The 25,897-nt window shown below is 37.5% G+C and overlaps 5 protein-coding genes across 7 annotated transcripts; 4 read left to right on the forward strand and 1 right to left on the reverse strand.

The window, feature by feature from the left end:
* Positions 1 to 9: 9 nt before the first annotated feature.
* Positions 10 to 3,678, forward strand: ufd1l (ubiquitin recognition factor in ER associated degradation 1). Its single transcript, XM_051904483.1, has 12 exons — positions 10 to 172; positions 622 to 754; positions 868 to 900; positions 993 to 1,114; positions 1,208 to 1,338; positions 1,441 to 1,513; positions 1,592 to 1,660; positions 2,180 to 2,248; positions 2,352 to 2,399; positions 2,527 to 2,615; positions 3,066 to 3,147; positions 3,313 to 3,678. Exons 1-12 carry the CDS (start codon positions 170 to 172, stop codon positions 3,385 to 3,387), a joined length of 927 nt encoding a protein of 308 aa, XP_051760443.1. The 5' UTR covers positions 10 to 169; the 3' UTR covers positions 3,388 to 3,678.
* A 644-nt stretch (positions 3,679 to 4,322) lies between these two features.
* ciao1 (cytosolic iron-sulfur assembly component 1) lies at positions 4,323 to 8,585 on the reverse strand. Its single transcript, XM_051904480.1, has 7 exons — positions 8,291 to 8,585; positions 7,784 to 7,932; positions 7,559 to 7,670; positions 5,664 to 5,752; positions 5,382 to 5,577; positions 5,176 to 5,251; positions 4,323 to 4,905 (listed from the first exon to the last, which is right to left on the reverse strand). The coding sequence occupies exons 1-7, from the start codon at positions 8,433 to 8,435 to the stop codon at positions 4,671 to 4,673; spliced, it is 1,002 nt and encodes a 333-aa protein (XP_051760440.1). The 5' UTR covers positions 8,436 to 8,585; the 3' UTR covers positions 4,323 to 4,670.
* Positions 8,586 to 8,992: 407 nt separating this feature from the next.
* On the forward strand, positions 8,993 to 14,539 carry tmem127 (transmembrane protein 127). Its single transcript, XM_051904490.1, has 4 exons — positions 8,993 to 9,291; positions 9,685 to 10,023; positions 11,817 to 11,981; positions 12,890 to 14,539. The coding sequence occupies exons 2-4, from the start codon at positions 9,786 to 9,788 to the stop codon at positions 13,198 to 13,200; spliced, it is 714 nt and encodes a 237-aa protein (XP_051760450.1). The 5' UTR covers positions 8,993 to 9,291; positions 9,685 to 9,785; the 3' UTR covers positions 13,201 to 14,539.
* An 81-nt stretch (positions 14,540 to 14,620) lies between these two features.
* On the forward strand, positions 14,621 to 21,917 carry LOC127518125 (coiled-coil domain-containing protein 74B). 3 transcript variants are annotated; one of them, XR_007931462.1, is made up of 9 exons: positions 14,621 to 14,790; positions 15,052 to 15,347; positions 17,639 to 17,683; positions 17,820 to 17,901; positions 17,982 to 18,144; positions 18,215 to 18,315; positions 21,189 to 21,245; positions 21,323 to 21,521; positions 21,634 to 21,917. XR_007931462.1 is itself a non-coding variant. In XM_051904484.1 (8 exons), the coding sequence occupies exons 1-8, from the start codon at positions 14,756 to 14,758 to the stop codon at positions 21,459 to 21,461; spliced, it is 918 nt and encodes a 305-aa protein (XP_051760444.1). In that variant the 5' UTR covers positions 14,622 to 14,755; the 3' UTR covers positions 21,462 to 21,917. The 3 variants fall into 3 exon arrangements, 2 of the variants coding, with proteins under 2 accessions (XP_051760444.1, XP_051760445.1); XM_051904484.1 differs by having other exon boundaries at positions 14,622 to 14,790; positions 21,323 to 21,917; XM_051904485.1 differs by having other exon boundaries at positions 14,623 to 14,790; positions 14,973 to 15,347; positions 21,323 to 21,917.
* Positions 21,918 to 22,833: 916 nt separating this feature from the next.
* Positions 22,834 to 25,550, forward strand: gatd3l (glutamine amidotransferase class 1 domain containing 3, like). The gene is made up of 7 exons (XM_051904491.1): positions 22,834 to 22,953; positions 23,044 to 23,096; positions 23,680 to 23,793; positions 24,028 to 24,159; positions 24,638 to 24,730; positions 25,015 to 25,180; positions 25,391 to 25,550. The coding sequence occupies exons 1-7, from the start codon at positions 22,834 to 22,836 to the stop codon at positions 25,523 to 25,525; spliced, it is 813 nt and encodes a 270-aa protein (XP_051760451.1). The 3' UTR covers positions 25,526 to 25,550.
* Positions 25,551 to 25,897: the final 347 nt, after the last annotated feature.

The raw sequence follows: 25,897 nt of genomic DNA on the forward strand, positions 1-25,897 counted from the left end.
TGATTGGCTAAAGTTTGGCTGACGGTGTATTGTTTTGTTGCGTCACGTCCTAGTACTCGAAACGCACTTCCCACTGAAAGGAGAGCTGCTGTGTTTCTGTTATTGAGTTGTCATCAGCATTCATCTCATCATCGCTGAGGTTCTGCTGTCAGGCAGATAAACAGCTAATATGGTCTGTAATCGATTTTAAGCAACCTTTAAATTTGCCTTTTAGCATTACGTCTTTTATTGTTATTACTGTAAGAACTGGCTAGCTAATGCTAAGCTAAAAGCAGTAGAAAGCTGCACTGTCACTGTGGCAGAAATCATAAGATGTTTGTTTATTATTAAACTGACATTTGAAATTATTCAGACATTTAAGAGATTTACAAGAAAGGAATACAGGAATGCTATAACATAAACAATTCTGACTAAGGAGACAGTAACATTAGAAGTGCAGCAATAAAAGTTCTATTATTATTGCTTTTGTTATTAAAAAAGCAATAATAATGGATTATATATTATATATATTATAATATATATATATATATATATATATATATATATATATATAAAGTATACAAAAACCATGTATTCTTCAAGGTTTGTGTTTTAAATTTTTCTGTCCTCTTCCTCCATCAGTTCTCCTTCAACATGTTTGAGCCCCATCTGGGCCGGGGTTTCCAGAACCGTTTCTCCGCCCAGTACCGGTGTTATTCTGTGTCCATGCTGCCAGGGCCCAATGACCGCTCTGATGTGGACAAAGGAGGAAAGAGTATGTCATGGTCTATAATACTGTAAAGATGTTTCCACATGTTACACAATATATTTTGTAGATCTTGGGTTGCATTTCATTGAACTAATGCAGATGTCATGTTGTATTTTCAGTAATCATGCCTCCGTCTGCCTTGGACCAGCTGAGTAAGTTACATGCAGTTCATTAAATATGAAAAACCTTCCAACTTTACTGTCATGTCCTGTTTATCGATTTCAAATGTGGTTTGTTTTTTCAGGCAGACTTAACATCACATATCCCATGCTGTTCAAACTCACCAACAAGAATTCAGACAGAATGACACACTGTGGCGTTCTGGAGTTTGTGGCAGATGAAGGCATCTGTTATCTCCCTCACTGGGTATAAAATATACAGCAGATAGGCTGTTACCGGATCTGATTTGCTTTAGACATGTTATTATTCAGGATATCAAAATGTTGATCATGTTTTCAGATGATGCAGAACTTGTTGTTGGAGGAGGGCGGGTTGGTCCAGGTGGAAAGCGTCAATCTCATGGTGGCCACATACTCCAAATTCCAGCCACAGAGTCCAGACTTCCTGGATATCACGAATCCTAAAGCTGTGTACGCTAACAAAACATGCACCTTTTACACTAAAATATATTTTTAACAGTATATCAGCTAATATCTAGATCTCAATGTGCAATATTTCCTTTTTTTATCCAGATTAGAGAATGCTTTGAGGAATTTCGCCTGTTTGACCACAGGAGATGTGATCGCTATCAGTTATAATGAAAAGGTGATTGTTTGTTACTCAGTATAATGATTTATGTGGTAAAAACCCTGATACACTAAGCCAGAAATGTCTGTCTTCCAGGTCTATGAGTTACGTGTCATGGAGACCAAACCAGACAAGGCTGTGTCCATCATTGAGTGTGACATGAACGTAGGGATGCTTATTTTTTTACTGTTTACATAATATATGAACACACCTAACCCTACTGACTTTGTTTTTGAAAGAAAGAAAAAAGAAATTAATACTTTTATTTAGCAAGGGTGCATTAAATTGATCAGAAGTGACAGTAAAGACATTTATAATGTTACAAAAGATTCTTATTTTGAATCTTGGAAAAAAAATGGTTCACAGTTTCCACAAACATTAACTGTTTTCAACATCAATGATAATCAGAAATGTTTCTTGAGCAGCAAATCAGCATATTAGAATGATTTCTGAAGGACCATGTGACACTGAAAATTCAGCTTTGATCAAAGGAATAAATTACATATTAAAATGTAGTTATTTTAAATTGTAATATTTCACAAAATTGCTGATTTAACTGTATTTTTGATCACATAAATGCAGCCTTATTGAGCATAAGAGACTTCTTTAAAAAAAAATAATTTTTATATTTACATAATAAAAACCTCAGTTTTTCTCCAATTTCACTATTTTTTTGTTCATCAGGTGGACTTTGATGCTCCTCTTGGCTACAAAGAACCAGAGAGACACATGCCGCATCCTGAAGAACCAACAGTGTGTTCTGACTATTCATTTCATCACACTTTAGCTCAGTATTTTGATTATAATTCACATAAATGTTGTTCTTACTGATCCTGCATTTGTCATTCTGCTGTAGGAAGAGGAAACAGATCCCAGTAACTATGACGTGGACTTGGGTTTCAGAGTAAGTCAAACAATGATTATCATTACCGCAGTTTAATGCTCCTTTATAAATGTTATGAAATTGAATGTTACCTTGACAATTTGTTAAGACTTGTCCACTTTGGTTTACTTCCTGTTTCATCCCACAGGCCTTTACAGGTTCTGGTAATCGTCTAGATGGGAAGAAGAAAGGCATTGAGCCCAGTCCAGCACCCCTCGATCCCAGTGATATCAAACGGTACCTGCCTCAGTCGGACCCAGACCACTTAAAGGGATAGTTCACCCAAAAATGAAAATAATCCCATGATTTACTCTCCCTCATGCCATCCTAGGTGTATATGACTATCCTCTTTCAGACGAACACAAGTTATATTAAAAAATATCCTGGCTCTTCCAAGCTTTATAATGGGAGTGAATGGGGTGCTCCTGATTTTGAAGTCCAAAAAATGTGCATCCATCCATCATAAAAGTAATCCATTCGGCTCCAGGGGGGTTAATAAAGGCCTTCTGAAGCGAAGTGATGGGTTTTTGTAAAAAAAAAAAATATCCATATTTAAAACTTTATACACCTAGGATGGCTTGAGGGTGAGTAAATCATGGGATAATTTTCATTTTTGGGTGAACTAACCCTTTAATTCTCACAGCTAAACTGTACATTTTAATAATTGCTGTTTTTTAATTCATACAGAGGAATTCCTAACTACGAATTCAAAGTTGGGAAGATCACCTTCATCCGAAACTCCAGACAACAGCCCCGCAAAACTGACTTGGTGAGTGAAATTACAGGGCAAATAATATTTAGGGTTTAAACAAATCAACATTTCTATAGTCTTCTGTAAGCTGTCACAAAGTTAGTTTAAATTGGCAGCATTAGACAAGAAGTAGTGTTTTTGTAAATCTCGTCTTATTTTAATCACATATTTTCTTGTCTTCAGGATGACTTGGCCACTAACTTCATTGCGTTCTCTGGGGAAGGACAGTCCCTGCGCAAAAAAGGCAGAAAGCCCTGATTACACACATTCAATTGACCTGGACATCAGAAATCAACTGCTGTTTGGTTATTTGTGCTGTTTTTGAACTACCATATACTCAACATGGACCGTTATTTAATGACATGCACCTGGATTTCTATTAGGAACTGACTGATGTTCCTCTGTACATTACAACTGTTGTTTTACAAATAGCTTGGCATACTGAATCCCATCTTTTTCATATATTAGGAAACACAAACCAGTGACCAAACACATTTATATGCATAATACTTCAAATAATTTAAATAAAGATTACCCTGTTATTCATCAGACTTGTTCTTTATTTACTCTAGGATGAGTTGTTGTCATCAAGCTTTTGTTTCATACATCCATATCTGGCGCTATTATTGGCATTGTTTTATGAAACATGACATTATCTGTTCATATGACTAAAGATCGTCTTGTTTATATTAAAGGAATGTACCACACTTCACGTGTTGTCAGTTATGACAGAAAATAATTTTTAACACTTAAATTATGTTAACATCATGCCAGCGTGTTAAAAATTGCTAAAATTGTAACTTCCACTGTTAAAAAGAACTGCTAAAAAATCAACTTTACACCTCAAATGCCCCATAGATGTCCATTATGAGTGCATCACTTAGGCCCGGTTTCACAGACAGGGTTTAGCCTAAGCCAAGATTAGGCCTTAGTTCAATTAGGATATTTAAGCAACTTTTATAAATATACACTAGAAAAAAACATTACTGGTGTGCGTCTTGAGACAAAACAATAGCGCTGACATATTTTAAGATATGTCAGTACAAGTTGCTTTCAGTTAAAACAGCTCAAACATGCATTTTAGTCCAAGACTAGCTTAAGCCTTGTCTGTGAAACCAGGGGAATATGTTTTAACTTGTATTGAATGCAGAACATTGCTTTAACACAAGCATTAAAGATGAATCCACTAAACAGACTTTGAAAGCATTTAATATCAATACAAACTGATGGTTTATGACATGTTAAAACTAAAAATGAGTATGTTTTATCTTCAGAATCAAAAGGCTTTATTTCATCCAAGCGCTGGAGGTATTTTAAGCCACAGGCGAAGCTAAAATATACCCGCGTGGTTAAGAAATTCTGAAAAGTTACAACAGAATGAGGCCAGTTGAAAAGTGTATTGTCTTTCATTCCATTTGACCAGTGCTGCCAATACACACATTTTCAGTACTCAGAATAAAAACAGCTATTGTTATGACCCATGATGCCACTTGAGCATTTGAAATACAGTGCTTTTGTGCGATCAAGTTTCATTCACCAGCTCAGTTATCAGAGTTGTACTTCCAGATGGCAAACTCTCCGTTGTCGCTGCAGGTGGCCAGCAGTCCCGCCTCCTTTGGATTCCAGGACACGCAGTTGACGTCCTGATTGTGGGCTTTAGGCACGTGGGCCGTCAGGAAGAAGATGGGCTGCTCTGGGTCGGCAGTGGGGTCTTCTTTGAACACACGGACTCCATCATCGCCACACGCTGTGGCCAAGGCACCGGTCAGACGACACCTTAATATGAGAATGATTATAAAAATACAAGCGTCACTTCTGAACTCACAATGGATGACTCATGTCATAAGCAAAGCAACATTTTGGTGTTTTGCAGCTAGTGCATTATTTAACAGTGACAGGGATTCTGCAAGTTGTATGAAGGTTAAATTTAACACCTTTAAAATGTAAGAACTTTTTAAAGGGGTCTTTGATTATGATTTCACTTTTTAGGACCTTTTTAAAGACCAGCAGAAACCCTTATGTCCAAAATAATACCATGCATCTTACCATGCAACATCATATACTGTTCTCCCATGGAATCCAGACAAGGTACATATACACTTCCAGGACTCATCTGACGAACCTGCAACAAAATCACTATCAAATTCAACCCAGGAACTACAGACTATATCATTTCTAACCTGCAAAATATTCAAAATATCAACAGAATAAAACTGTACAGAACAATCATTTTGAAATCCTCATGCTCTCACCATCTCCAGAAGTTGACTCCTTCCAGATCTTCACGGTACGATCATCGCTACAAGACGCTAATCTTCGTCCCTCAGGGTCAAAGGTCAAACTCCAGACAGTGGATTCGTGTCCCTCTAGCGTGGCTCTACATTCCCAGTCATCATCTTCCTCTTTATAAATGCACACTTTGTTGTCATAGCTGGCTGATGCAAGAAGCTGCAAAAGCAAACGAGTTTCACCCTGCTGCTCTTTATGTGTCTACGTCACGAGAGCGACAGATAACACGCAAGTGAATATCATACCTCCTGTGTCGGGTGCCAAACGACATGCTTCACGTCCTGCGTGTGTGAATTCACAACACTTACACACTCGTATTCATCCTCCTCGTCCACTAGAAGGAAAATAAAGAGTTTAACACAAATAATAGTAATCTTAAAGGGATAGTTCACCCAAAAATGAAAATTCTGTCATCATTTACTCACCCTCAGGTTGTTCCAAACCTGTATGAATTTCTTTCTTGTGCTGAAGATATTTTGAAGAATATGGGTAACCAAACAGTTGCCGGACCCCACTGGCTTCCATAGTATGGAAAATATATATTATGGAAGTCAATGGGGCCCATCAATTTCATATGGATTTGGAACAACTTGAGGGTGAGTAAATGATGACAGAATTTTCATTTTTGGGTGAACTATCCCTTTAAGGCAAGACACTACAGGCAAAACCATTGTTTTTTTAAGGGGCACTCAGTGATATTTCAAATCCACTGTTTGGAAGTTAGTCTGGCCGAGTCCAACAACAAACGTCAAACCAGTCAGCATTAGGGAGTGTATGACGGTCGAGGAGAGAGAACGAGCAAGAGGGAGATTTTGGAGGCGGAGCAATGAAGAGAGGGGTGGGTTTGTTTGGGTTGATTTCGAATATCAACAATGTCCAACAGCGTAGTTCAAATACCACTTACTGCACCTTTAAGTGTTTATTTTATTACACTTTATCTATTCGTGTCTGTAGATTTCAATTACAATACACATATCATCAAAATTAGTGTTTTCTCCTGCACTGAGCCAGAAATCTCCACTTCAGCAGCACTTACATATACCAAACTTTACAGTTTTATTCATATTTATATACTGAAGGTTTTTACAGAAGGGCTTGTTCATATAGTTAACAGTATTTTCTGATTTATGGAGTGATAAAAAGAGATATCCAAAATCCTGTCTGTAAAATTTGTAACTTTAACATTTCAAAAGAAAAAAAAGAGAGAAACAATAATTTTGAACCTGGCTTTATCCAATGTTCAGATTTCTGTTTGGGAAATGTGTGCAAATTAGTGCACTTTTAATTAGATAATGTGTTATTTGCATATTTAAACATAACAGTAACTTGTAATACAAGGGGTCCTTGATTATGATTTCACTTTTTTAACTTTTGTTAGTGTGTAATATTGCTGTTTGAGCATAAACAACATCTGCAAAGTTACAACGCTCAAAGTTCAAAGCAAAGGGAGATATTTTCTTTTAAAGAATTCACAGTTTAAGGACTACAACAAACAGCTGGTAGGGACTACAACAAGCTTCTTCCCGGGTCAGTGACATCACTAACCCTAAAATTTACATAAACCAAGAACACACAACAAAGGTGGTGAGCATCCTCATTTTGGCTGCGTAAGATTCTCCAGCTTTGTTGTTGTTGAGCAACCGAAGCACGAGCTGTTAAAGCTCCGCCCTCTTCTGGAAAGGGGGCCGGGAGCAGAAGCTCATTTGCATTTAAAGGGACACACAAAAACTGCGTGTTTTTGCTCACACCCAAATAGGGGCAAATTTAACAAGCTATAATAAATGATCTGTGGGGGATTTTGAGCTGAAACTTCACAGACACATTCTGGAGACACCAGAGACTTATATTACATCTTGTGAAAAGGGGTATAATAGGTCCCCTTTAATGTACTGTGATTAATCAACTAGGTAAAGTATGGTCTAATACCCATTATTTACAAATTTTTACTCTATTCACCTGTGGTGTCTTGCCTTAAGCCCTGGGTAAAACCTTAAAGTCAAAATGAAATCAAAATCTTAATACACATTCCTGGTCTAATTTTGAATGACTCATCAGTGCACACCATTCTAAAGGGCGAAAAAAAGTTTGTATTTGTGGTATAGAGAGACTTTCACTATTTAATCCCCAATTCCTGATGTACCTTCCCAGATCCAAACACTTTTGTCTCTGCTGCAGGTGGCCAGTAAGTTTCCAGATGGAGCCCAGGCCACACACTTCACCTCGTTCTCATGACCTTCTAACACTGTCAGGGACTGTAAACACACACGACGGACACATGTCAGACTCAGGCTGACTGACAGGATGTTAGTGATGTCACTTCTTTGAATTTTTAAGGGTGTGAAATTACGCGCATGCAAAAACAAACCTCAAAATCATCTTCCGTCTTCTTCCAGATGCATGTTGTAGCATCAAAGCTTGCTGATGCCAGATACTTCCCGCAGGGCGACCAGGCCACCTTTCTTACCGTACGCTGGTGACCATCAGCCATGACACACTTACATTCCCAACTGTCCCCTGAGAATTAAGATCACAATATATTTTTAATATATTTTATTTACATTATCTGTGTCATAAAGATCAGACACAAAAGACAGACAATAAAAAGAATAACACTCAAATATATATATATATATATATATATATATATATATATATATATATTTAATTTAATATATATATATATATATATATACTTAATTTATTTTTGTAATCTGTTTTATGTGTCTAATCTTTATAGACCAAGTGTGTATATCTGTCACTGTTCATTATGATGATTGAATGAGTTCAGTTTGACATACTTCAGCTCTCATATTTCAGTAAATGGTTATAGACGGGTGATTCACGGTGTAAAACATGTGTGTTGCATTTTTACCTTCTTTACCCCATATTCTTATCGCGCGGTCCCCGCCGCATGACGCGAGCAGTGTGCCCGCGGGGTTCCACGCGACGTACCAACAGCGCGAGTCTGGGTGCGCGCTCACCCTCTGCAGCAGCTCCATCTCGCCCTTCATTTCCATAGAACTGTATGATATTTGTGATTATATGACATATAAATCTTCCGCTGTCAGTAACACTATTCTCTCTCTCTCTCAAATGTCACAACTTCAAGACTTCTGTTTATCAGCAGCTCCCCACTTCCTGCTTTGTGCTTCAGTGTTTTGCTGTTGATACAAATGCACGGCAGTAGCGCCACCATCAGGAGTGTAGCGAAAGTGTTCGTGAACATATAAGGCAAAGTTAGAGGAAAATATCTTTTATATTTCAAATATATATTTATTAAACGTTTTGTTTGCTGTAGGATATTGTATGTATTAGATATTAACTGAATATTATAATTAGATATTAATGCATTTATTACATTTAATTTATTTAATTGTCTTTAATAGTGCACTGTAAATTAAGTGTTGAAAAATCCCTGTAAGAGCATGTATTATGAGGGGAAAAATCTTATATTGCGTCACAAATACAGAACTGTTTCAATTCCTCACACTAAACGTCATGCATGTGCTCGACGACTGACGTCTGCTTGAAGGACGCCTCTGATTGGTTCAAACGGTAACATTCAGGAAACGGAAATCTGAAGCAAGAGAGTCTCCGTCTGATGGAGGAAGCGGACGGACTATTGTTTATGTTTTTCACTGGAAATCAAGAATAAAACACACGAAAATGTCTTCGATGTAGCGGCGATCAGCGGGATCATTCGAAACTAAACATATTACAATTTGGTTTTAATAAGTTGTTTTATATTTTGGTGGGATTTGAGAGGGTTTTAAAGGGTTTTGTGTGTGTTGTGAAGGTGTAAGGCCAGTTCATGTCACAAATGATCAAATCTGATTGAAAAACCGACAGAGGAGCTTCAGTCACAGCAAACAGGTAAATATATTGCTTAAATAAATGGTATAATTGTTTATAAATACAAATATTTTTTTTGTTATATATTAAATAACAGGAAGAACTGGGGGAAAAATCACAGTTTTGTTTATGTATTGTTATGTTATTAAGTGTGTCTGTTTATACTGATCAGTAATCAGTAATTTATCATTAGTTAGCATGATGTTGATTAACAGGTATGTAAATCTGCTGTATTATCACTAATGCCTACCTATAACTATACTTATATTATTGGTATCATTAGTTATTTTTTATTATTCATTTATTATTATTTAATTGATTAGTTCTTATTAATAATTACCATTAATTAGTTCATACTAAGTCTTATCTTATTCCCCAGATTACTATAACATGATTTTTGTTTTGATTTTTCAGCTGTAGTGCCGGTGGAGGTCAAACCCCAGAGCTGTCCACTCTCACTCCGGTGTATTTGAGTTTTTCTGTTTTGATCTAGGCTTTTCAGTAGGTTTAATACCATGTACGCACCCCCGGGAACTGCTCTGCCTGGCAACCGGAGGAGGAGAGGTGGTACAGCTCTACCCAAACAGCCAGAGAGGAGTCTGGCGTCGGCACTGCCCGGCGCGCTCTCCATCACGGCGCTCTGTACGGCCCTGGCAGAACCGGCCTGGCTCCGCGTCCACGGAGGAACCTGCCCCAGACAGGAGCTTGGTGTCGCAGATGTCCTGGGATATATAGATGACAAACTCATTGAGGGTTGGTATCCCAAACTGAGGGTACATTTACACGACAACGGTGTACAACGATTGTGTTTTTCATGTACAGACGACACCGTAGTCAAAATGATCCCAGTTCACACAGATCCACAAAACGACTAAAACGCTGAATTCTGCTGCCATGCCAATAGTTGGCGATGTCACTTTGTAAAGAGAAACTATGCACCTGTGGACTGAACACGTAATACACATGTGCATGACGTCACTGTTTTCACACATTCCCGTTTTTGTAGTTTACACGGAGACGATAACGGTATCGTTTTCAAAAACTTCCACTTTCCACAATTTCAAAAGTTTGCCTTTTCAGGCCCCCAGAACGCTGTTGTCGTGTAAATTAATAGCCAAACGCATAAGTTTTCTGTTTTTAGTTGAAAACTGTTTCACGAGTTTACACGTACATGAAATCAAAATAAAGTAATTCGTATAGTAATTTATGCGTATTTGGCGTGCTGTCCGGGGGAGGGCTCCGAGCTCGGAATTTGGCCCGAACCCAGAGTACTCCCCCTCCTTAACTGGGATAGAAACCAGCCAAGAGTGAGGTGATGGGGTGGTGGAGGGATGCTGTGAAACTTGTCGCGGGATAGAGGTGAGAGACGGCTTTATATACCGGCTTCCTCTTGCACTGATTGGTTGATTACCTGAACGTGCGCCTCCCGAATTTTGTTAAATAAAACTTCATGTTGTGTAAATGGCCCCTGAGATACATTACCGTTCAAAAGTTTAGGGGTTTTAAAAAGAAGTCTCTTCTGCTCACCAAGGCTGTATTTAATGGATCAAAAATACAGTAATATTGTGAAATATTATTACAATTCAAAATAACCATTTTCTATGTGAATCTATTTAAAATGTAATTTATTCCTGTGATCAGAGCTGAATTTTCAGCATCATTACTCCAGTCCAGTGCTGAGTGTAACTAGTTATTAAGTAATTAGTTACTGTAATTTAATTACTTTTCCATTGTAAAAGTAAAGTAAGGGATTACTCTTATTTTTCTGTAATTTAATTAGTTACTTCTGATGTAATTGAACTAAATACTGTGTATAGGCTGTAGAACAATTATATAGTGGATTTAACATCAAAATTTAAAGTCTAATGTTATAATGCATTTTTTTAATGTATCCTTCTCACTTTAAATACTTTGGTCAGTTAATAAGTATAATTTATGTAGTTTTATATTATTTATTTGAAAGAATTAAAAGAGCTGTTTCATTAACTAGTCGACGTTGATATGGGATTATTAGTAATAAGTAATTAAATACTTTTTGGAGAGAGTAATTTGAACAGTAATCTAATTACACTATTGAAGATGTAATTAGTAACTAGTAATTAATTTTTTAGAGTAACTTACCCAACACTGCTCCAGTCTTCAGTGTCACATGATCCTTCAGAAATCATTCTAATATGCTGATTTGCTGCTTAAGAAACATTTCTGATTATTATCAATGTTGAAAATTGTTGTGCTGCTTCATATTGTTGCAGAAACCATGATACATTTGTTTTTTAGGATTCTTTGATCAATAGAAAGTTCAAAAGAACAGCATTTATTTGAAATAGAAAGCTTTTGTAACATTATAAATGTCTTTATTGTAACTTTTGATCAATTTAATGCATCCTTGCTGAATAAAAGTATTAATCTCTTTTAAAAAATCACATTGACTCCAAACTTTTGAACGGTAGTGTGCGTAGATTGCATATTAAAGTTGTTGAGTTTTACTTATACTAAGTGAAATTGAGATCTTTATTAATAAACTGTTTGTTAATTCTCTTCCACAGATTACTGTATTAACTCTCAGTCCATTCTGCTTTTGCGGGTCATCGCTGCTTTCTGTTTTCTGGGCATTCTGTGCAGCCTGACGGCATTTCTGCTGGATGTCTTTGGACCCAAACACCCAGCCCTCAAGATCACACGCAGATATGCTTTCGCTCACATCCTCACAGGTACAAATTTGTGTAGGATTTAGTTCTTAATAGGGGTGTAACGGTACACAAAAATGATGGTTCGGTATGAACCTCGGTATTGAAGTCACGGTTCGTTATGGATTCGGTACAGCGGGAGGGAGAAAACTAAACATAAAATTGTTTTTTTCTTTTTTATTAAACAGTGGTTTACTGAACAAATTGTGTCTCTGTCTTTAAATAAATTAAATTATAATTAAATTTTCTTTAGGATAAAAAAATCTATCTATAACTATATATAGGGAGCACTTTCTTGCATATTACTGTAATATTAAAGGTTACAATTAACAACAGAGCCCAAATTCTTAAATTAAGTTTCTATTTATTTTTAGATATAATAATCAACACTCATAGGCTAATTAAATAGTTAATTTCTCTAGCGAACTAACAAGCTGTGGACACTGAATGGCATTTCTGAGGTAAATGCTACGTGACATATTGTTTACAAGCTGTTTCATTGATATTTTTCCGCGGTTGAAACACTGATTGAGCGATTACACGAGATATGACCGTTTCAGTAAGTACTGAATCTTTCAGCATACCTTCAGATGTTCATTCAAGTTTATTCTGTAACTAGTATTAAAGAGGAGGAGATGATCGTGTTCACTCGCGCTGCCGCTTGAAATGAGGCGCCTCTACAGTGATCTGTCACGTCACATCAAAGAGCGACAAATCGGCATTTATTGTTTAAATTTCATGATAAAATGGACAGAATTTGATGGATGAAACACAGAGCTTAATGCGATTATTGGTGGTTAATGGTAGTTAAAAGTGGTTAATGGGCTATAACAACTCTGTATTCGTCGGTACACATGTGAAATATGTGTACCGTTACACCCCTAGTTCTTTATATAATGTTTTTGTAGTCTTAATAAATCTGTGTGTTCCAGTGCTCCAGTGCGCTACAGTGATTGGCTTCTGCTACTGGGCCTCGGAACTGATTCTGTCCCTGCAGCAGCAGCACAAGAAGTACCACGGCTCGCTCATCTACGTCACTTTTGCCATCAGCTTCTACCTGGTGGCTGGTGCAGGCGGAGCCTCTATTTTAGCCACAGCGGCCAACCTGCTCCGTCATTACCCCACTGAGGAGGAGGAGCAAGCCCTGGAGCTCCTCTCAGAGATGGAGGAGAGCAGTGAAACATACCCAGTTGATTACGACATTACCAACCAATTCCAGCCTCCACCGGCCTACACACCCTGATCGCCATTACCCTGTGTGTTCAGTGCCCAACGCCACTCCTGTCTTCATGTGCCGCCTTTGGCCTTCAGACAAAGAAATGATGCTCAGATTTTAGGTGCCCCATCAAAAATGAATATATATATATATATATATATATATATATATATACATGTGTATATATATATATATATATATATATATATATTCAGTATCCCATATCCATGCACACATTTAAATGAGCGTTTTACTTCAGCAGACAGAGCTTGCGTGCATGGAAGAAATCAAAGAGAGTAATTATGGCATTGCTTGTAGGATTCCATTTGAATTCATCTTGCAGTAGTTTGCATGTATCTGGCAGTAAATTCCCACACAGATCTATAAATTTTTTTGGCACGCATTTATTATTGATTAAAGACTTGAAGGATGCAAAGCATCTCGGCGTCATGCTTGTTGAAGATGCATTTACTGGCAGCCTCTTTGGCAAATTAAACTAAGGGGAATTAGTATAATCAAAAAAAATTTTTTTTTGCTTCACAGGTTTATAATTTTTGCCATTTTCTTCACAGGTTTATCATGTTTTCCAAATATTGAGCTGCACTTTTGACTTTTGTTCCTGTTTTTCAAGTGGTCATTTGTAGACACTTTACTTTGTTAAAAAAATGATAATTTTTTAAATCATGCTATGTATCAATGTATACTTTTATTTATTTGAAATTATCAGTAGCCCACAGATGCTGCCGTATCTGCACACTTCTGGATTCACCCCATCACATTTTTAAAAATAATTTCATTAGGCTTTTTAATCAGTTATTTTAATGTTACTTTAACACATATATAGCTGCAAATACCCAAGATGGATAGAAAAATTATTTATTATTTATTATCTGGTTGAAATAGACATTCAAAGAAGCTGGAAAGCAAATATTTTATGTACCTGTAATTTGGAGGCGTTCAGGTTTGCCAACATCACATCGTGAGTTTGTTCTGTATTAATTGGATTTTATTTTTTTTTTTTTTTTTAGTGAAATTGTGTTTGATGTGTTTTGATAGTAATAGTGTGAGGATGTTCTGATGAAAGAGTCTTAACACATTTGATCATGATTGTATCCACAATTTACTTGTCTAGCATTTGCTCTGGTCTGATTATTTTTGATAAAATCACTGCATGACATTTGATACTGCACTTGTGTTGCATAAATGGACTGTACTTGTTCAGATTTCACTTTTACATGCAGGTTTTTTTTTTAGTAATATGGTGGTTTTGTGTTCTAGATTATTTCACATTTCCTTTCTGTGTTTCATTTAAAAATACGTTTACTTAAATACATGGAAAATAAAGAAAAAAATGGAGTCAAAATAATGTGTGCGTGTGTGTTTTTCCTCAGTGCGTGTGCCCGACGAAATCGAAGCGCGCGGTGGTCATAGCAACGTTTGATTCATTCAGGAAGCGACACCGCGCGTCTCTCACCGGCATTTTAGCTGAAACAACGTAAATGACCTTAATTTGGATATATACTCGTTTAAATTTGGTTAATTATTGATAGAAGATGGCTTATTTTGATCATATGATTAGTAAATGATGGCTGACGGAATATCGCTTATGGAAATGAGGTATGCTGTATGTAAATGAGGGCAGACCCATATTATGTAGCTACATTTTAGCAAAAGGAAGCTGTAAATGAGCTTTATTAGTGAATTCACTTGTATATCATGCTTTTTGAGATAAAATGACTATTTAAATAAGTTCCAGCTTTAAAATGTGCCTTTCAGATGCTTATCTTTGTCTTACGCAGGTGCATTTAGCTCCATGTTGTTTTTTATGAACAGAGGACATGAGCCCAAAATCCATTAATTATTAATATAAAATTCCAGTAGCACCATGTCCACCAGTAATCTGCCACCCCTGCGAAACCTGCCCAGCTGGTCCAGGGTTCGAGATCTGGACAGGGTGAGATACCCCAGACTTCTGTCTAGTGACTATATGGTCAGATCTCCACCTGTGGACATCAGGAGCCCCAAAGCAGCTGCTCAGGTTCAGGCCAGGACAGATGCACACGACACACGCATCGCCTCTCTGGAGAAAGATATTCTGTTCCTCCAACAACAGCATAAAGACACACTGGAGAGACTGCATGCAGAAATGGAAGATCTGAAGCGTGTTAATAAAGGTGGGTTGTTGCTTTCTGCTTTAGCTTTTCCATAAATAGGGCAGAAAATGAAAATGACTAATTTTTCAAAAATTTTTCTTCTTTCAATTCCCCTTTCCCCTTTTTTAATGATTTTACTTTCATGAAGTAAAATCATTAAAAGCTTTCCTTCCGCTGGAAAAAAAATAGTCCCTGACCATGAACAGCAACAGAAGTTACATTTATTACGCCTCTAGATGGCGGCAAAGATTGTCTTTATGAGCGAGTCACTCACTCGCAAAGACTTTTATATTGAAACTTGTTGTGAACACAACAAGACGCAAATGACAAATGCTTTGACTAGCGCTGTCAGTGTCAGCAGGGCACGGAAAAACCATTAAATGTTAAAAGGACAAGATCACAGCGGACATTCAAACAGGTTTTTTTATTATGAATATAGGACTGACCTGAAGGTCACTCGATATCTCTCTTACAATACTCTTCTACATAATGCAGTAAGCTTAAATGAACAAAATCAATTGAGAACAAACATATGTTTACGTTGCTAAGAGTGGTTGCTAAGACAGACGCACTCAGTGGCGCAGCAATACTTATGTAATGCGGTCAGCTGTATGTTTTCGGGAATTTTACAACGGCTTCGAACGCGGCTCAACCAATCAGAATCAAGGGCCGGAACTATCCGTTTTATAAGCTATTTTTGATGAAATCCGAGAGGTACAGTGTTTGACTCGTCCATAGACAGCAATAAAATCAACACTTTCAAGGTCCAGAAGACACTAAAGACATCGTTAAAACAGTCGACGTGACTGCAGTGGTTCAACCTTAATTTTTATAAAGCGACGAGAATACTTTTTGTGCGCAAAACAAAAAACAACTTTATTCAACAATATCTTCTCTTCTGTGTCATTCTCTATAGAAACGGTCAGACGCATGACTCTGAAATGAGACTCGAGGCGCATTTAGGACTGCGCATGCGCACTAGCTTGATCCAGCCTGAAAAATACCTTTTTTTGTCATGATTCAAGCATTTAGAAACAAAATTTATGAGACAGTTGTTGTCAGATTTCATTGTTGATTTCAAATATGAAATATAATCGAAAGCTTGGCAAACAGCTTTGGAGAATTTGATGTTTCCCCATTCAAAGAGATAGGAGCTGCACTTGCATGCCCGAGAGGCGTTTCAAAGATGGCCGCTGAGTGAAATGATTTGTCTTAAAGGCACTTTGACTGTGCTTACTGTGTCACCTGCGTAAGGATAATGACAGGGAAGAAAAGAGATGTTAAATAAAGTTGTTTTTTTGTTTTGTTTTTTGCGCACAAAAATTATTCTCGTCGCTTCATATCATAAAGGTTGAACCACTGCAGTCACGTTGACTGTTTTAACGATGTCTATAGTAGCTTTCTGGACCTTGAAAGTGTCTATTGGACGAGTCATATACCTCTCAGATTTCATCAAAAATATCTTAATTTGTGTTCCGAAGATGAACGAAGGTCTTATGGGTTTGGAACGACATGAGGGTGAGAAATTAATGATACAGATTTCATTTTTGTGTGAACTAACCCTTTAACCATGTGGTCAGAAAGATGCTGATGATGTTGGTGCAGTAAGCAATCTCTGAGAAATGCTGTTGATATTTGAAATCAACAAAACAAACACGCCCCTACCCAATAGGATTGCACCCCTATCTTGATAGCGCTGCCTTCAAATTCACGAACACACTATGCAACAGACACCTCCCCCATCATGAGTGTATACGCACCTTACTGCTGATTGGTTACAAGTGTGTTTTGGTGCTCGGTTCGATCTACTTTCAACAGCGTTTCTCAGAAATCGCTTACTGCACCTTTAAACATAATGTAAGAAAGAACAAACAATTATTTTTAAAGGGGGAAATGTGATTTGAAACAAAAGTGAGGGACAGTTCATCCAAAAATTAACATCATTTACTCACCCTTATGTTGTTCCAAACCTGTATGATGTTTCTGTCTTCTTTTGAACACAAAAGAAGATATTTTAAAGAATGCTGGTAACCAGACAGTTGACGGTAGCCGTTGACTTCCATAGTATTTTTTTTTTCCTTCTATGGAAGTCAATGGCTACCGTCTGGTTACCATCATTCTGAATATACAAATTTTGAATATTTTTGATATATTTTTTTTATATTTTTAAAGGTATGTTTTATTTTAAAATTTCTTTTGCATTACATCCAAAACATATTATCATAGTTCAGTCATGGGGACACAAACAGATGACAGGCTGTTTGAGCTCCTGTACCATTTTCAGACTTGCATATTAAGTTTTTCTTTTACAGAATTGCAGTATCAGATGGTTATGGAACATGAACATTCTCCAAAAGGTAGGATGTATTTTATCAGGCCTCATTTTTCATAACCATATTCATATACTAGGAAATAGGAAAGATCTAATTTATTCATTATTTCTTAACCTGTATTGTTGTTTACTGCTAACTGACAGCCGTGTGATCCACACAGAGTCCATATGGTCCGACAGTCATTCCTCAAAATCCTGCAGCGAGGGTTCAGCCGGGAAGAATTCCCAGTGTGGATTCCTTAGGTATGTACTGTTTCATCTCTGATTATTTGACCTTACTTAACCAAATAAATCACACATTCTCCTGCTGTGACCCGCTCCAGCTCAGAGGAGGTGTCCGGGGCGGGAGGAGGAGGTGCAGTCACATCGCTGCTGCCGCTCAGGATCACCTGCAGTCCGTCCCAGCATCCCCGAACCCCCACACTGAGGGAGTGTGAGGTCATCATCCAGCAGCTCTATCACGCCAACACCTCGCAGTATCAGGAGGTCAGGAGTGCTTCTTCTTGTCTGTTCTCATTTATGTATTCACACTTGACGCTCATGTTCACTCACTCAGCTGCTGCGGATCAAGACGCTCCTCAGAGACATCGCCTCTAAAAGCAAATCGTCTGCTGAAGTTTTCTCTCTCGCAACGGCCTGCCTCTGTGACAACAGCAGGTGCACGATTATTCTGCAGAGTAAAGCTCAGGGAAACTGGCAAGAAATATCCTGGTCATATTTCACCCTAAAATCTAAAGAAAGAAATAAGAAATTATATATACAGTGCACAGCATAAATGAGTACACCCCCTCTGAACAAATACAAAAGATGTATTTTCTTTATGATCACTAATACAATTCATGGAAAGATGGCAAAACTAAAATGTATTAAACATATACATAATAAAAACTGAGAAATATATGTCATTAATAGCCATAAAATAAATAAATTAGCCAATTTTGTTTAAATTAAGGATCGCAGAAATGAGTACACCCTAGATTTAATTCAATAAATGTATAATATTCTAGTACTTAGTATGCTCTCCATAATTTTAAATATGCTGCTCTGAGCCTTATTGGCATGGAGTGTACAAGTTCATGACAAATTGTCACATCTGTCCTGTTTAACTCCTAGATGATGAGCTCCTTAAATGTCCTGATCTTTAATGGGGAGTGTTGCTCAACTTGTTTCTACAGAATCCCCCACAGGTGCTCAAGAGTGTTAAGATTGAGTGCAATACATGTCCACAGAAGGTTTTTCACCTTGGGAGAATGCATATCCTCATTGTCATGTTGAAAAAATGCCCAACAATGCAGGGAATGAGGAAAGGGTAACATCTTTTGTTTCAAGTTTGTGTATTGAATTACACAGTGGTGTGGGAATTCATGACAGCATTGATAAAGCACAATTCCCTCACACCTTCAGCATTCATACATCCCTATATAAGAGCTTTACTACCACTGAACTTTACTGTGGGAACCAGGCACTTCTCACTGTACTCACTCTAGCAACACAATAACATTTTGGATGCTGTTAGATCCAAAATGATTGATTTGGTCTCATGAGACCAGAGTACTGATTCCCAGATTCTATATTTTGTAAATGTGGGCTTTGGAAATGGCTAACTGACTTTATTGTGCTTTGGCTACAGTAGGTAGTTCCAGTGAGAACAACAACCATGCATGTCATTTCTGCAGGCTGCATCTTACTCTGTGAGATAAACAGTCACTCTTTTCATAGCTTTTGCTGGCTCTGAGACAATCGCTTGGTATTTCTCCTGCTCTTTGTCTAGCAAAAAAATCCCTCATCACTAAATGAAAGCTTAAAATGAAGGCCTGATTATTTCAGGGGCCTTGTCACAAGTCCATTGTTTTTGAATTTCTGTGTTACTTTTGCTATATTTTCACACTTAAAACAATGATTTGGTAATCCTCTTGTACCACTGTCCTCTTTTGTGCTAAGAAATAAGTCTCTTGACAGTCCTCTCCCAAGTGCTTCCATTGTTGTCAGCGTTAAGTCTGAGAATGATTCAGTGGGCTATATAACACTTTTAATTGTCAAGAAATTACTTCTCTTTAAATGGTTTTGGTTCAACATACTTACCAGATTAACTGCTAAGTTTAACCATCATAGAGAAATTGTATTATTTAGACAAGTTGTGTCTTGCCAATTAGCACATTCAAATGATTTTAAACGTGGAAGAAGAGGTGAAAATTGGGACTCACACACTGTTATCTGTGCTCGCAGCCCACATACCCGAAGCGCGAACACCGAATTGATTTCTCTTTCGTGTTTACTTGCGCTTGAAAAATTATAACCTTAAGTATTCTCTCAGTTATGTCATAAGTGAACAGTTGAGAAAGAGTGTCAGTATATTCAGTCCGTGCATTCGGTCTTAAAGTGACAGCAGCCTAATATTCTTGCTGTTGTCTGTGTCATTAGTTAATAAAATAAAATAAAAAAACATCATCATCATCATCTACCATGTTCGAGAGAAAAGAAGACAGTGAGGAGAGCAGTCAGGAGGAAAGTGACAGCTATTAGGATAAGTGTGCTGCGTGAAGTGTGAGTACCAAGCAGCATCTCCAGGTGTTCCCTTGAGAACCAAAACGTTATGTGTGCGTATATATATATATATATATATATATATATATATATATATATTAGTATATATTAGGGGTGTAACAGAATATATTATATATATTAGGGGTGTACACAGAAGTCATGGTTCGGTGAGCGCAGAAAGACGCGTTCGATGCGTGTGCATTCGTCGCGTACATCTAATGGACTTTGTTTTCAAGCGCTCAAGTCATTCGCATAGGCGCTGTTCTTTTTCTGCTGTTTTTCTTGTTGTGATGGTTAGCAAACAGCGTTGTATTACCGCGTGCGCCCCCTTCTGGATTGGAGTGTGGATTACCCATGACTGACTGTATTCGTCATCTGATTGCGTGCACTGAACCGTGGTTCAGGACAAAATACTGTTACACCCCTAACATATATATATAAGCACAATTGGAAGTGTACATAATGCAGACTCTGATTTTAATAATAATAATTAAAAAAACACTGAACAGGATTGTCATGAAAATAATCTAATGTCATGAAAAAATCCTTTTGGGGGGGGGAGTGTGATTAATTTTTATATATATATATATTTTTAATGTTTTTAAAAATAATTTTTCTTTTACAAAATTAACAAACTATATTATATATATACTAAATCTCAGTTTACATTTTTTTAAAATAATCATTTAAATTGTAAAGCACAGTTGGAACTATAATTAATGCATACTATGACTTTAATAATAATAATGCTAATAATAATAATAATTCATTGTTTCTGAACAGGAATGTCATGAAAATTAATAATGCAAAAAAATGCTCCTAAAACAGGCCTTATTTAGTTTATCCAATATAATTTTCTTCTTTGGGTGAAATTTGACCTGGACATGTTCTTGTAAGATTCACATTTAATAATATCATGATATTATTCTATTTACCTATTCAGAATCAATCTGTAAAATCATTTGCACATTCTGATTCTCTTTTAGGGGTGAGGTTTTTGAGCATTTACCAAAACTACCTCTCAAACCACTGCCAAAGAAACAGTAGGTTGACTTCTCTATTTATATCACCACAGACATTCTGAAACTATCTGAATCACTTTTTTAAATTTTCACCCCAGGTACTCGAGTCAAGCCGGTAGAGGAGAAACTGTGATTCTACCAGCCATCAAACGCAATTCAAGCAGCACCATGTCAGAGCGGCAGAGGAGAGCGCAAGACGTGCACAGAATGCGTCTCAGAAGAACTGTGAACTCTTGACCCGCTGCTGCTAATGAAGTGGAACGTGACCTTTACACACTTCTTTCATTGTGCCATCATGTCGGGTTTTTTTTCACTCATGAAAATGCTCAAACATACAGTATCGTGGTCTGTTTTTTATGTCACTCTCTCTAGAGGAAAGGTCAAAAATATGTATTTTCCCTCACCACAGAAACCTACACATGAGGAAAGAGTGAGCGGCTGCTGATCATGTTTGAGTCCCTAATGAACTAAATAAGAAACTTTCCAGAGAAGCAGCCAAATGTCAAAGATGAGACGAGAGCTAAGCTGCCCATCCTTCCACAGGAAGATCCGTAAACTCAGAGACAGAAACAGACACAATATATACATCAAAGCTTTAAATCAAATCTCTTATAAGAACTTTTTACCTTGATTTGAAGTGTGACATTTCCTTGATAACAAATCTCTTTAAATAAATGCACCACCAACATTTTATGACGTGTTTTTGACTAGTTCTTGTTTCTAAAACTGTTCTCAAGGAATCAGAGGTTGTTTGCACCAAAGGTCAGAGAGTTTGGGCCTATTCCTGGACACATGCAGTGTTTCTTTTTTCATAGTGTGTCCTGTTGGATCTCTAACTGACGGCTACAACTACCCGTTGGATCGCTGCCCGGGATCCCAGCAGACACCACATAGTATTACTCTGTTTAAGAGCCTTATTAACTAATGGGTTTTAGAGGACACTATCTCATTCAATTCAACCCAGTTCAATTCAGTGTTGGGTTTCCTTGTTTTGTGTGGACTTTTCATTGACATAATGATTTTTATACTGTACAAATGGTGTATTCTATCCCCTAAACCTAAACCTACCCATCACAGAAAACTTTCTGCATTTTTACATATTAAAAAACGTCACTCAGTGTGATTTATAAACCGTTTTCCTCATGGAGATCAAAAAAATGTCCCCACAAGATAAAAAATGACAGATATTACTATCTTTGTGGGGACATAAATGTACAAGACTGTAGGCATCTTCAAAATTGATACTCAGCAACTAATAAACACCTGTGGTACAGCGAGTGAGGCAACGGGTCAGATAGGCTGTTTAAGGAGGTAAATGCAGGTAAACGTCCGCAGCCCTAGCAAAGCATCAACGGGTGTTGACCAAATGACTTAAGGTAATAAGATAATTGAGGAAGGTATTATTAGATAAGCAATGAAGAAAGGAAAAGGGTTCTTCAGACAAAGCATCTTATCTTCTCAGAAACGTAGCTTACAGGGTGACGTCCCACATGCAACATTAGTATAAAAGAGCTGGGCTTCCTCTGCAGCAGGATTGGACTCGTTGAGTTCAGTTTGCACGACTCTCTCTTTCAGTTGATCTCTGTGTTGTAAACTCAGCAGTGTGATCATGTTGGCATCACGGGCATTCCTCGCCAAGCAGGCCGCAGCGATGCTGGTGCGCCAACCCGCCTGCCTGGTGCATCATGGGGGAGACTGGGGGAACTGGGGCAACACCAACATCGCTGTGGTAAGAATACAAAATGCCACACACACGTAAACTGACACGGTACTGAGTTTCTGTTTGGTTCTGAATATGTGACTGGATCTGCTCTTGAAGGTTTTCTCAGGCTGCGGTTGGTGGGATGGAACTGACGTCCATGAGGCTGCGTAGTGAGTATACTTCAAAACATCATTTGGTCTTCTTAAAAACATCCTTAAAACAAGCTACATTTGCAGTAACGCTTTACAATAAGGTCTTGTTTGGTAACATACACTAACAACGAGCAATATATATATATTTTACAGCATTTATTAACCTTTAACTAAGTTAAATTAGCATTAACTAAGATTATTAAATGTTTTAGTTAACTAATGTTAAACCTATTTATATGTTTATAATGTATGGATCTGTGTTAGGGTTATTATGTAAGGGATAATGTACAGTCACCTGGTCATTATCACAAAATAAACTCTGACAGGGTCATCAGGACTTTACCCGGAAGGGGTTTATTTAGAAATAATAACTGCACATCCGTCTTATTAGAAGACTACTTACCAAATAAATAAATAAATGGACATGAAATATTGATTTAAGTGATTGAGAAATAGTGATGTGTGAAACAAAGTGGTAACTAGTCACCTGGTCAAATGTAAAGTTTAGCGTCTGAGCATAAAAAATATTGACCTATTGACCAATCAGCATCAAGTATTCTAGAGAGGTTTAAGGCATACATATTGCTGTCTCTCTTTAAAGCACCATGTACCACTTGAGCCGTAATGGAGCCCGTTTTCAGATCTTTGCTCCAAACCAGCAGCAGATGCACGTCATGGACCACATGAAGATGCAGCCCTCTTCAGGTGACAACAGGTAGAAATTAAATATATCATTCAATATTATACTTACGCAGCCTTTCATAATACCATTCTCACTTATCTTGTGAAAATATAACAAAAAAGTATCAGAACTTACCATGGAAACATCATGTTAACCAATGGTTTTTGGATGTGTATCATGGTATTCTTTGAAAGAGCATTTAAATATGAACATAGTAATCATTCACATGGCCAGACCATCTGATAGCAAACCATTCCCTCTCGGCAGGAACATGATGATGGAGTCTGCACGATTCAGCCACGGTCAGGGCATGATGCAGATGAACGATCTGTCCAAACTGGACGCCAACAGCTTTGATGCGGTCATCTTTCCTGGAGGCCACGGAATCGTCAAGAACCTGTGAGAGAGACAGTCTTATAGTTGATAAATAGGGTCAATACTAATGCAAATATACATGTTTTTGAGATCGATGCAAATGCATCCCAAAAGAAGTGACAGGAGAGACCATCAGAGTCCATCTGCACATATTCAAACTTTGATGACCCTCAGATGACATGTGGTTTGGCTGCTTCACTGTTAGTCACCCCAGATCAATCACTATTCCTGGAGCGAAAATCCTCTTATCATGTTTCACTATTGGCAAACAAATGGTTAAGCTGAGCGGAAATACAGGCGATGGATGAGACTAATCCACGTCTGAGCCCAAAGCCGTTTCAGCCTAATTACACTTCAGCACATTTATATACTCAAGATTTGTTATCATTTTAGAAAGTTCCTTCAAGGTTCCAAGACGTGTTTGCTTGATATGAGCTGCAGAAATACAAGCTAAAAATGTCATTTTTTTCCTCATATGAAGCATTTCTGCTGACTTTTACAGGTCCACCTTCAGCAAAGACGGTAAAGACTGCAAGCTGAATAATGACGTGGAAAGAGTTCTGAAGGACTTCCACCGCGCTCGCAAGCCCATTGGGTACCAGACTATAAAATATTAAAACTGAATTTAATCCTTGTATATAGTACATACAGAGAGGTGAATGAGAACTATTTAGGATTCTACACCATTTCTAGATCAAATTAGTGACACTGATCACAAACTCTTTTGTATAGAGGGTCAGATTTCCTTGCTTCATCTACATTTTTCTCTCAAATTATGACAAATGCTATATTAATTGACAAAATGTAAAATAGTGGTCTCCACAGTTCAATTGTTTAAAGATTTGTCAACTGACCTGAATCCGGATCTCTTTGGCTCAGTCTGTCCAGCATGGCTCCTCTCCTGGCGTGCCGAGTGCTGCCGAGTCTGGAAGTCACAATGGGTTATGAACGCGACGAGAGCAGCCGCTGGGGCCGCTGGCCCAACACCAACATGGTGCAGGCGGTTAAGAGCATGGGGGCCCGCCACAACACCCGTGAACCCTACATATCCTTTCATTGAGACAAAGTCTTCTAGAGATGAGTTTTTGTCATTTTTAACATGTTTGTCAAAAGCTTTATTTGTTTAAAACTTTAAATCATGCCTTTAAATGATGCAAGAACTCATTGCATCTCCAAATGTGTCAACTTGATGTCATGACAGTTAAAAAAAAAAAAAAAAAAAAAAAAAAAAAATTCCCTTAACTGCCCATCTCACGAGGCCTATGTGGACGAGAAAAACAAGGTGATCAGCACTCCAACCTTCATGTGGGAGACTGACTACCACTACCATTACATCTTTGATGGCATCGGGAACATGGTCAAGCATGTCATGCGTATGACTGCCAAGTGATTCTCGTGGGATGCAAGACACTAGAAGGCTTTCACACTTAACTTTGGGTTGACCTGAATCCGCTATTATGTGGACATACAGAGAGTAAATAAATAAAAGCATGCAATGCAACTCTTGTGTTGTACTATGTATTGTATAGCCTATAGCAATGGTGGTAATGTAGCCAAACCATATACATTTGATTTTTGAAGCAGATGATTGTTCACAGAAACATCTCACAAGCATAACATTTCAGTGGAACATTTTATTTTACAAATCATACAAAAATGAGTGACAACATTTATATATATATATAAAAAACAAATATAAGAACATATATAAAACATTTTTTTTTTTTACAAAACGTCAAAATTATTCTCAAAAGAGTCAAAA

The sequence above is a fragment of the Ctenopharyngodon idella genome, chromosome 8, assembly GCF_019924925.1.
Source record: "Ctenopharyngodon idella isolate HZGC_01 chromosome 8, HZGC01, whole genome shotgun sequence".
Lineage (NCBI taxonomy): Eukaryota > Metazoa > Chordata > Actinopteri > Cypriniformes > Xenocyprididae > Ctenopharyngodon > Ctenopharyngodon idella.

Bases quoted from the DNA above. Each gene is read 5' to 3' on its own strand.
- LOC127518125 (XM_051904484.1), top strand. From the start codon at position 14,756: ATGATGGCTGACGGAATATCGCTTATGGAAATGAG. The intron at 18,145-18,214 runs GTCAGGAGTGCT...TCACTCACTCAG, and splicing joins ACACCTCGCAGTATCAGGAG to CTGCTGCGGATCAAGACGCT. The intron at 18,316-21,188 runs GTGCACGATTAT...ATTCTCTTTTAG, and splicing joins TGCCTCTGTGACAACAGCAG to GGGTGAGGTTTTTGAGCATT.
- ciao1 (XM_051904480.1), bottom strand. From the start codon at position 8,435: ATGGAAATGAAGGGCGAGATGGAGCTGCTGCAGAGGGTGAGCGCGCAC. The intron at 5,578-5,663 runs GTATGATATTCA...TTGCTTTTGCAG, and splicing joins TTTGGCACCCGACACAGGAG to CTTCTTGCATCAGCCAGCTA. The intron at 5,252-5,381 runs GTGAGAGCATGA...ATTTTGTTGCAG, and splicing joins GGAGTCAACTTCTGGAGATG to GTTCGTCAGATGAGTCCTGG.
- gatd3l (XM_051904491.1), top strand. From the start codon at position 22,834: ATGTTGGCATCACGGGCATTCCTCGCCAAGCAGGCCGCAGCGATGCTG. The intron at 23,097-23,679 runs GTGAGTATACTT...CTCTCTTTAAAG, and splicing joins GACGTCCATGAGGCTGCGTA to CACCATGTACCACTTGAGCC. The intron at 24,731-25,014 runs GTACCAGACTAT...TCTTTGGCTCAG, and splicing joins CGCGCTCGCAAGCCCATTGG to TCTGTCCAGCATGGCTCCTC.
- tmem127 (XM_051904490.1), top strand. From the start codon at position 9,786: ATGTACGCACCCCCGGGAACTGCTCTGCCTGGCAACCGGAGGAGGAGA. The intron at 10,024-11,816 runs GTTGGTATCCCA...TCTCTTCCACAG, and splicing joins AGATGACAAACTCATTGAGG to ATTACTGTATTAACTCTCAG. The intron at 11,982-12,889 runs GTACAAATTTGT...TGTGTGTTCCAG, and splicing joins TTTCGCTCACATCCTCACAG to TGCTCCAGTGCGCTACAGTG.
- ufd1l (XM_051904483.1), top strand. The intron at 2,616-3,065 runs GTACCTGCCTCA...TAATTCATACAG, and splicing joins GATCCCAGTGATATCAAACG to AGGAATTCCTAACTACGAAT. The intron at 3,148-3,312 runs GTGAGTGAAATT...TCTTGTCTTCAG, and splicing joins AGCCCCGCAAAACTGACTTG to GATGACTTGGCCACTAACTT.